The sequence below is a fragment of the Helobdella robusta genome (assembly GCF_000326865.2).
Source record: "Helobdella robusta unplaced genomic scaffold HELROscaffold_2, whole genome shotgun sequence".
NCBI classification, from domain to species: domain Eukaryota; kingdom Metazoa; phylum Annelida; class Clitellata; order Rhynchobdellida; family Glossiphoniidae; genus Helobdella; species Helobdella robusta.
Genome location: NW_008704083.1, coordinates 6,376,376 through 6,387,713, shown reverse-complemented (window position 1 = coordinate 6,387,713; position 11,338 = coordinate 6,376,376). Strand labels below are relative to the sequence as shown.

At 31.9% G+C, this 11,338-nt stretch overlaps 1 protein-coding gene across 1 annotated transcript; it reads right to left on the bottom strand.

Moving 5' to 3' along the window:
* Nucleotides 1-2,509: 2,509 nt before the first annotated feature.
* Nucleotides 2,510-5,895, bottom strand: HELRODRAFT_186384 (hypothetical protein; the record flags this gene model as incomplete). The annotated part of the gene is made up of 7 exons (XM_009017509.1): nucleotides 2,510-3,224; nucleotides 3,522-3,790; nucleotides 3,864-4,274; nucleotides 4,393-4,467; nucleotides 4,753-5,001; nucleotides 5,139-5,359; nucleotides 5,832-5,895. The coding sequence occupies 7 exons, from the start codon at nucleotides 5,893-5,895 to the stop codon at nucleotides 2,825-2,827; spliced, it is 1,689 nt and encodes a 562-aa protein (XP_009015757.1). The 3' UTR covers nucleotides 2,510-2,824.
* Between the last annotated feature and the right edge of the window lie 5,443 nt (nucleotides 5,896-11,338).

The following is an 11,338-nucleotide window of genomic DNA, read 5'->3' as shown; positions in this document are numbered from 1 at the left end:
TTATGCTATATTTCAAAACACTTTCAACGAAAACATGACTGGGCTATATATATATATATATCTGGTCTATCTTTAACTTGTTTTTCTGTTTCCCAACATTTTTCAGCTATTCATATCTAGGTAGTTTAGTAAAATTCAACTGTACATATTTTTTTAAAATGGTGTACAAAATTTTGGACATATTTTTCTCAATTCAAAATATTTTTCATTTTTTAAAATATGAATTGTATTAATATAAATGTCACTGGATGTAAATCGAATATATTTTGAATATTTACATTCTCATGTTCATAAGCGTTGTGTGTACATAAATATATAAATAAATAAAAATAAATATATGTATATAACTATTGTTGAATATTGATGTTTTTTCTCAATTTTATGCATAATGATTTTAATTTATTAAATAATTTTTTTTCTGCCATCTTTTATGCAAAAATTTCAGAAAATTAGGATTTAAATTACCTAAAATAATTTCGTTTTCATAAGTGCAATCACACCATTATTCGTCCTGCATGTTGCATTATTTATCTTTCCACTAGAAAATAATAAAACACACATGTTTAATTAACTTTGTTACGATTATTATTGATTTTTATGTATATATTATCTTTTTCCTGCATTTTTTTTGTTACATTTCTTTATACTTATATTTTTAAATTTCAAACTATTTTCAGCTAAATTCTTCTATTTTTCATCAATATTGCTTCAATATGCAATTTTTCATTTGCTTCAATTGTGTGTTTTGTCATGTCAATTGATTCATTACTGAAGTTAAAAAATTATTAAATTTTCATAATTCTTACGTTTATATTCTGTGTGTGTTTATTATGTGTGTTTGTGTGTGTGTACGTACATGCACTACTACATATTGGACGTATAACAACAAGTAATATAAAAAAAACTAACACTTAACTAATCACCGTAAGCGAATTTTCATCAAACACAATGCAACTGTCATTTAATTTGAAAAAAAAACAGAATATACATAGCAATGTTTCAACTTCATTATATAAGCAATATTCATTATTTAAAATCATATAAAGAAAGGGATTTTGAAACGATTGAAAATTATATATATACATACATAATAAAGAAAAATATAAATATATATTACCATTTATTAAATATATAGCTTATCAGAATTATTGATATTGGGCCAGAATAAAGAGTTTCTTTAATTTGTTAGCTAACACTGCTTGCTGATTGATCTCATATAGAAGTTGAAGCACTTCAGTTCCAAATTTGAAACTTGAACTTCATCAGCAGTTTTCGTGCAACAGTTTAAAAATGTATATAAGGTAACAAGGTGTTATATAAGGTGTTTTGAAATTATGAATATTTTCAGCCAACTGAACGATGACCTTGAATATCAAGTTGAAGATTAGATAAAAATCTTAAGTTCAAAATTTAAACATCACGAGTAAAATTAAGAGATAAAAAACACCAAAAGTTTCAACTTTAAGAGAAAAAAGTACCGCGTGTATGGAGTTTTACGCTGTGCGAATTTGCAATTTTGGTTACTTATCTGAAGAGAACTTGAAGACGGCACTGAAAAAATTAAGATGACTTTGAGAATGGTTTTACGAACGAATTAAAGATATATGCGTGGAAAATAGAATTAAAAGCACGCAGACAAACAAACGCATGTTGATAGCGGTAATGTATATATATATATATATATAATTTAATATATATATATATATATATATAAATAATTTAATACATATATATATATATATAATTTAATATATATATATATATCAAAATGATAATACTCTACGCACTGTTCAATAAACCGCCGTCCTTGCACATTTTACAGGCTGGTGAAGAGTACTAACATTCATCAGAACGCAGCAAAAGTTATATAATTACATTTTTTAAGATGTAGACATTGAAAGAAGTGAGTCAAATCAAAAATACCAGTTTTTGAACTTGTAATGGTTTTATTTCTTGTTTAGCAATTACTCATGGGCGGCGTGATGGCTCAATGGTTAAAGGCGCCTGGTCTTGCTATTGCAATGACTGGGTTCGAATACAAAGAGATCCCCGCCTATCATATGCAGTATGATGCGTGGTTTGCACGCGTATTCATATACGCTGTGTGTTTGTCGTTGAAACCTCTGAAGCTAACGCAAGAGAGACAGTAACCTTTAACCTTTATACATATAGACTGTAAGTTGGATGTAGTAGTTTGATCGTATATTTAAAATACACAGAAAATATTTATACCCGTAATTGAAATAATTCTACAGATCAACTTACCTTATTTCATTTAACTCTTTTATACACCAACAGGCCGCCAAAACCGTAAAAACAAAATTTTTTGAATGTCTTGAAGAGAGCATGTTAGGTCACAAGCAGTCAAAAATTGTCTTATAAAACTGCTCGACCGCAAACAACTCCCCAAACCAAAAAAGCTCACAAAATTAATTACATCAAAATAAAACCATAAAACTAAGTTGAAAACAATTTCTAGCGTACTGTTTGTGAACGTTAAACAACATGAAAATATATTTTTAGAACAAAAGAAAGAGTGGAGAAGTAGTTTCTAATTTATTTTACATACACAACATTATAATTAGAAATATTTCATAAACCAAATACAAAAATTTAGATTTTGATGAACATCAACAATCAACAATAGTTACTGCAGTACAATGAGCATGCAAGGACATTGGAATATCCTTCAATCAGGAGGGTTGCATGATGATTAAAACCATTGAATAGTAAAAACTGGCCGACACAACAATTGATGATGGCTAAATATTCGCAGAATATAAAAGAAAACATTTCAAATCATGCATGTTACTTACTAGCTCTACTAATCAAGCGGATGATTTTCAAATTTTGGCAGTTTAAGTACGCAGTAACCAACGCCAGTGTGACTTTGAGACAAAGATCCTACGCACTCCCAAACGGCTGAATAAGGATCATACCTCGACACAGACTTCTGTCCAGTCTTTGTTTGCACGTTGTAGCCTCCCAAAACATACACCTTATCTCGGTATAACACGCAGCTGGCTTCTTTATGTGAGACAGAGAGAGGCGTGATGTTAGTCCACTGATCAATATCAGGATCATAGCTTTCTGACTGCATAACGGGGAGTGCGTGTTGGTTCGCATTCAAATTGCAGCCTCCAAAAACAAGAATGCGATCTCGAACAACGCACATCACGTGCCAGCCTCTAGGATAAGACATTGGTGACAATTCATCCCAGACTCTTCAAATGAAAAAAAGAAAAATTACTAAACCGAAAACATTATTGTCATGTAATAATTGAAAAAATAAATTATTAAAAATAACAACCCTTGCTTCAGCAAAATAAAAATATAGTTTGTAAAAATTAGCAACAAAAATCTAATCATGGCAAATGTTTTTTTGAAATATGGAATTAACTTTCAATTCTAGAAGACAGTTGTTTCATATCAAAGATAGTTAACAATCTCAAGAAACACATTGTATAAATACACAATTATATAATGAGAATTACAAAATTCTGTGTAACAAAAAAACATACCCAGTAAAGACGTCCAATCTCAGTAAGTCTGGAGTAAAATGATTAGAACTATAACCCCCTGACACGTAGACCCTTCCTTTATGAACGGCCCCGGCGTGAGCATGGTAACAAAAAGGAAGACTCGGTCCCTGCACCCAAACATTACGTTCTGGGTCATATAGTTCAACTGCTGACAAGCTCCCTTCTTTGAACTTGCCTCCTACAGCAATGATTCGATTCTTTAACAAACCGGCATAGAAGTAAGCTCGCTTGTTTATCATGTTAGCGACCTTTAAGTGAAAATAGAGCAATGATCACAAAAAGGGAAAAATGTTGAGATATTAAGTGAAAAATGTGACCAACTTGAAACCACACGTTGAACCGTGGATCATAACGAACCACTGAATTGACAGCAGACTCCCCGTGGGCACACTGAGTTGTGCAACCACCTATGACGTAAAGAAAATCATTGAATGCTACAACTTGCATGTGACTCAAAGGAGTTGGTAATGTTGTAATTCTACGTCGACAGTTCAGCAATGTTGAAGGATTGATCACGTCATCGTTGACAGCCCATATTTCATCGTGCAGACCGGGATTGGGATGTATTTCCCTGCCACCGATACTGACCAAACGTTCAGAATATGTGCGCAGAGTTGTAATGGATGGATTAGCTTTGATTGGCTGGGAGTGAGGCACAACATGGTAATTCAGTGCCCATACCACCATGTCTCTTAACTCTACATGTTTCATCATGATATCTACAGCTTGAACCTTGTTGACTAAATCATCTGGACATATTAATGGGAACCTTGAATGAAGAGTTTAAAAAATTAAATTTTAAAGAATATGTTAAAGCAGTAAGTAACTGATTGACTTAAAGTAATTGAACATGCCTAATGCATTTCATCAGAGGAATTGAATGCAAATCTTGGGCTGAATCGAGCTTCAACCAATCCCAAACAACCTGCAGAGTTCATATGCTCAGAAATCATTCAGTATATCATAATTTTTGTTAACAAGTTAAATATGAATGTTTATGGTTTTTTTTTTGTTATTCTCAAAGGTTCTTGTTCAATAGTTAACAGCTACATTATAAATACATCCAAAAGAAAAATTAACATAGAGTTCAATAAAATGTATTATAAACTCAAAACAAAAAACAATAATTAATTGAAGAGAGATGAAAATTTTCCCAAATAAAAAAATGTTGAAGAAAAAAACTAAAAGCAGAAAAAACAGTTAAACAGACCTGAAATATGTCAATTTCTTTTAAGCTAAGAGACCCATAGTTAAGACAGGCATTTATTTGTTCATAAGTCAGCAGGTGTAGTGTACCATCTTTTGATATTTGCAATAAATTTTTGCAGATGAATGTGTCAATCTGCCTTAGAGCACTTGACATGCTGTAGAGTCGTGCAGTGTTGATGAAATCGTAGTAATTGCTTGTCGTCATTCCACTTAGAAAGTTTCGCTCACAGAATTCTATTACGGGAGTGACCTATGAATATTCAGTTGAGAAAACGGAGCATTCAACAGAGAGCATTAAGTAAAATATATTTTTAATATATCGAGCATGAAAACATTTGACAAAATAAAGATCTATCATAGTAGAGGTGTCAGCAGACAGGAGCAGACCTGCAGATGAGTAGCAGCAGCAATGACATCAAAAATATCATCCCCTTCCAAATATGTAGTCGATGTGTAAATTATTTCAAGAACTTTTTCAAGACCTTTGCTGGTAATACCTTTTAACTCAATCTCTTTCTGTGTGCATTCCTTCATGCCACTCGTGAACATGGATCTGAAATAATCGGAACATGAGACTAAGATGATTTTGTGGACTTCAAATCTTTCACCTGGATTGTTTCAAAATCCAAAAAACATTTCAATGAAAGAATGGAGAATAACAATAATAATAATATAATATTTGAACAGCATTATATGCAGTTAGTTAGTGGCATCTGAATGAAGATTTCATAACAATGCAAAAACAGTTGTATATATGACTTAACTTTCAAGTGGTTGCTATCAAAATAATGAATAGGAAGAAGATATGTTAAAATTTTTAGCTCAAACATTCAAAATAGTAACGTAGTTTTGCTTTAATTTAACAGCAAGTCAATAATAATTAGGTAAACAAATTGTGATAACTGTCTGAAACTTTCAAGTTAACAAACAAGGAAATGCAATATCGTTTTTACAATTATTTACGCACATAATATTGGTAATTTTACTGGAAAAAATAAATTTTATGAAAATGTGCAAAGTTGAAAATTGGAACTGAACAGATTTATGAAATTAAGTGTATATATTATATAGAAGACACACCTTCAGCTATCAGGGTAACATCACACAAAACCTTTTCTCTCTTCAATTTATTTAAACCTTGCATTATTCTAATTGAGTGGTCTGGATTTTTTTCAAGTTCACAATTGATATTAAACTCAGATTGACTTGTCTGGCCATCATAGCAGCCAACAGATAAATGACAATCGCCATTGTCCATCTTTAATTTCTTACAAGCAGATCTATGGCTGTTGTTCATTTAAATGCTGAATACTTAATGGCATCGAGGAAAGTTATCTGAAAAATAATTGTTAAAAAATTAGAAATAAATTTTTAAAAATAAATTTCATTGTCAAGTTTATAAATAAAATCAACCTATTTAAATTAAACTTTGACTTTTATAAACTTAAGTATTTCCATAGTAATTCATTGTTTAACGAATCACTTGATGTCACATGCAATTACAGATGATTGTGAGAGTGTTTAAAAACATCACAAATAGAGATTGACATGCAATGCTCAAAAGTAAATTTCTAATAGAGAATCTTACTGTCTAAAAATTTATTAAGACCACATTATGTTAAAATTACTAAATTCAATTTTTTAAATATTAGTTGTGGTTCGCAAATGGACTGGTGATGATGTTTATTTAAAAGGCTTAGCTATGTTCGGTAAGTTATATTATGTTATATTATGTCCTCTGGTCATTGGCTGTGTTCGGTGTGTGGGGCTGGAGTTGGAAGTAATTCGATCAAATGCCTATGATGTCAGCAATGGTGTCAAAGACATGCTCAAGAATTACTGACTCAGTGAGGCAAGTGACTGATTTTGTATCCCCGCCTGCATCAACCCGCGGCAGCGAAGCCCAGATAATGATACGATTACCAGGATCGAAACTGTTACTTCATTTCAGTATTTGGGAAAAAGGCTGGATTGTAGTGAAACAGCTGATGTTGCAGTTCATGGATGCATACGTGCGGTGTGGGGCAGATGGCAGCTTCATGCCTCAGTACTGATGTGTTGTAGAACTATACAACACAGCTATACATTCTGTTCTAATGTATTGTGCAGAGACGTGGCCAATGACAAAAAAACTCAAACAGCAGCTTCACCGAACTGACATAAGATGATTCATTGGATGCAGCATGTTGACCTAAGGAACCATATCCATACAACCGAGATCCTGTAAAGATCAGACTGTGCACATTAAAGGATGCATGTCGTCATCAATGCCTATGACGGATGTGAAGCGAAAACTATACGATAATTTCTGTTACTAAGCACCAAGAGGTCCAGATGCAATGGATAGATCGGCTTGGAGACAGAAACTAATGAATGGAAAGAGTCCAACCCATAACGGATAGAGACTATAAACGATGATTGATTGATGTCACCACTTATAATATACTTTAATTAACATAATAATATTATTAAGTATATTAAATTATATTATATTATGATAATATAATTTAATATACTCTGTTTATAATTTTAGATAAAATATTAACTTTGAATGTCAAAAAGTATACAGAAAATAAAAAAAATAACTAAATCACTAGTAAAGTTTGAGTAGTTACAAGTTATAAGTGTGATTCTGATTAGTCCATTAGTGATTAGATTAGAACCATTAGTGATTAGTGGCCCTGAAAAAAACAGTTTAAGAAACTGAAACTTTCACCAACTTTAACCCGGATCTAATCCTAACTCTGAGTGATAGCTGACACATTGCAAATTTTATTTATTAGTATTATTATTAATCATTAATGATTAACAATGATTAACCATATATTAAGAAGATTAATTAACGATTAACCTTATATTTTTCAGTGCATATTTTCTTTATTTATTTATTAACTTTTAAGTCTTAAGTTTACTATTGACTTCCTCATCTCTTTTCCATACTTATCTCACATAATTAATTGCATGTGTATTTAGTAAAAAAAAGTATACTTTTGCCAAAAAATCAATTTAAGAAAGCAAATAATTTAAAAAACTTACTGCGACAAAAAAAAACGACACGTAAGTGAAATAGCGAAAGAGTCAAATTATTAAAAACAAAACAAGGGATGTGCCAGAAGAAGGGGCGGTGATCAAGTGGGCTGGCTACCTGTTTGCCTGCTGATCTGATGGTGGTCGTCGGTGCAATGGATTACAGTAACGGTGATTTTTGAAGGTTTAGTCTAGTTTTTTTTATTTTTCTCATTCGTTCATTCGTTCATTTTATCACTCAAGCTTTCAAATTATTCTTCCATTAATTGATTCGTAAATTCATTCTTTTCATGCATTAAATCATTGATTAATTAATTAATTCATTCAACTAATCATTCACTTTATCATTTGATCGTTCGTTCATTAGTTCCTTGATTTACTACTACGCTAATTGAAAACTTGTCTACAGAATGACGACAGGTGGGCTGTGGTGGGCGTTGTTGCGATTGCGCTTATGTTTGAGAGAACACCGAACCAGGAAGGCCAGTGAGCGGAAGAAGAAAAGAATGGTATTCGTTTGGATAGGCTGGACACGTGTTTCGTCCCTACCGGAGACTCATCAGCCAGCAGCCGAATACCCGTCAGAATATTTATCGCAGTTTTTAATGTAGCCCGCACAGATCACTTCGTTAGCTCGTGGTGTTTTATTTATTATTGAAGATTGTTAGTTTTTAGTCGTTAGGATTTCAATCCGACAATCTCCCCCACGAGATCATCGCGTATGTGTTGGCGAACGTGATGGATGAGGTTGAATTGCCGGGATCAATCCTGTACTGTTGTATCGAAGAAAGATTCGCGTTGGAGTGGGAACTCTCGTTGCTTGTTTCTTTGATCACGTCGGGGTAACCAATTTGTTGCGGTTACGCTTTTGTATGAGAGAACACCAAACAAGGAAGAGCAGTGAGCGGAAGAAGAAAAGAATAGTATTTGTTTGGATAGGCTGGACACGTGTTTCGTTCCTACCGGGGACTCATCAGCAGCCCGAATAGCCATAAGAATAGTTATCGCAGTTTCTTATATAGCCAGCACAAATCACTTCGTTAGCTCGTGGTGTTTTATTTATTATTGAAGATTGTTAGTTTTTAGTCGTTAGGATTACAATCCGACAGCGTCAGCACGTTTCAAATGGTGGTCTCATGATGACCGTTCCGATGAATACAACAACAATAATAATAATTAACAGAAATTTTTTGTCTTCGTACCTTAGAAAGTACTCGAATTCGAACGAAGAATTGGAATGTTTTGGACTGATTGGGGTGAATTGTTATCCCAATAAGATAAGTTGCCTATTGCTTTTTCCAATGGCTTGGTTTTTATTTTAAAAATTAATTTTTTTTTCAGGTTTAGTGTTTTTCAGTATCCGGTCAAATTAACGATGCATGTCAGATGATGGAGGTTCGTCCGTAGTGAAGAAGTTTCTGGAGAGTACACACGCGCACATTTACACACACGCGCACATTCACACACACACACATCAATACAACACACACATACACAACATCCATTTTTCGGTGTTGTCGTTGTTGTTATGTTTCTCTTCAACTTGCTATTTTCTTTACCGGATTTTAATTTAATTCTTAGGTAAGTTAGGGATTGCGAGATGAATTGCACAATCGTAATTAGGCTAGATCTTAACATTAGTTAAAAAGTTTCTAAAAAAATTAAAAAAAAATTAAATTATTCAAAAAAGATAAATTAAAAACGTTAAAATATGTAAAATACAATACCTGAAACATGCAAAATTCCTAAACCTTAGAAATACAATTTTGTAGGTAGGTGAGATGAGTTAATCATTATTGGTAAGCTAGGGCCCTGAGAGTAATTTTATTGTAGGTAGGTGACTGACTACTATTCTTACGACTTCTTACTATTTTTTTGTTATGTGTTTGTTTTTGCTTCACACCACCACGCCAACAAAACATACTAAATTTTTTTTCGTCGTCGCCTTAAATTTAACTTTTTTGAACAGTGTTTTCAAAAATGTCTATAATTATTAAATGTTGACTGGTTTCTAGTTTTTTTAATTTGGTTATACAATTTTTGGTATTTTTTGATTTACTTTTTATGCTATGTATGAATGTATAAATAATTTCTGTTTGGTATGTTGATATAGCCATTACGATATGTTGTGAACTGTTCTTACAAAATGTTCATGTTACGTGGATTATTATCCTTCGAGAACTTCTAAGGAGTGCATGTGATATTAGAAATTAAAAAGTTGATTGAATGTTGGAAGCGGCTGGACGATATAATTATAGAAGTTTACCCTATGAGTTATGACATATGTTTTAAGGCTTATAATAATTTCTGGCAAATGTTTTAAGACTTATAATAATTTGTTTTTAACATTTAAATTTTTAAATTGCTTCAATAAAATTTAAAAACAAAAAATCATTGAGTTGAATTTTACGGATAATGAGCAGTGCGGATAGTTGTGGACGTGAACTTTGCGGATGCGGTCGGTTGCAATTTAGAAAAATTTTCTCTGCTTGGGACTCTACTGCAGAATCAGTAGTATAAACAATAGGAGTAACGAACGTTGGCTAGTAGATTAATTTAAAAAATGATTTAGAAATTTTATTCCCGATTTTAATAACGAACATGAGAAGTTGTTAAGAATGTTGGACAAAATTGATATAAAATCGTGACGTCGGGTAACTTCAAATTCAACAAAATATGTATAAAAGGAAATTTCCTGCTTAAATTTAACGGTATGTACGTATGTATTACTTACTTTATAGTATGCGAAAATATTAGAAACAGTTTTAATAAAATTCGACATTTGTATTTTTGCCATTAAAAACAAAATCTTTATGAAACTTTTGTTTCATCTAGTCAAATTGAGTAAACATCATATAAGTTAGTAATTCTAAAACTATTTCGAAAAGAGTCGATATTTTTGATGACACGACGAGAGTGGTAAGTCACAATTTTCATCTTCTCTGTCATCAAGAAACCATTGTCTGAGAAGACACCTTCGAAACCTATTGCTTCCAGCCAAACGAAAAACACAAAATGATTTGTCTCTATAATGATTTCCACCTTATTTGTATGCAGTAATTTCACTTGTTTGACCTAAATAGTTGAATAAATGAACAACTAAAATAATTCATATTAAGGTTCTGATTTATTGCACAACGCATAATAATTCTATAACAGTTACGCACAAAAACTTATGACCATTAATAATAAATTCACACAATAAATTAAACAACATTTAGAAAATAAAACCATAAATTTATTACAAAAAATTGTTAACACTCACGAAAACTTTCGTTAATGGGAGGAGTTTGTAATCTATGTAAGAATCAAGCAAAAAGAAATTTTCGTACAAAGTGCCAGGTGCAATATTTGTTATCAAATTCGTTTTGAGGAAACAATGTCTTGTACTTTTGCAGCGGCAGACATTCAGCATTTCTTTCAACGCTATTTGGTGAACTATTTTGTGGGATGTTTTCTAAAAAATATTTTTAAAATAAATACCGTTACAAAGACGTTTAGTGGCTGTCAAAATAAAATCAATATCTTCTATTAATTTATTATTTATTTATTTTTAAACG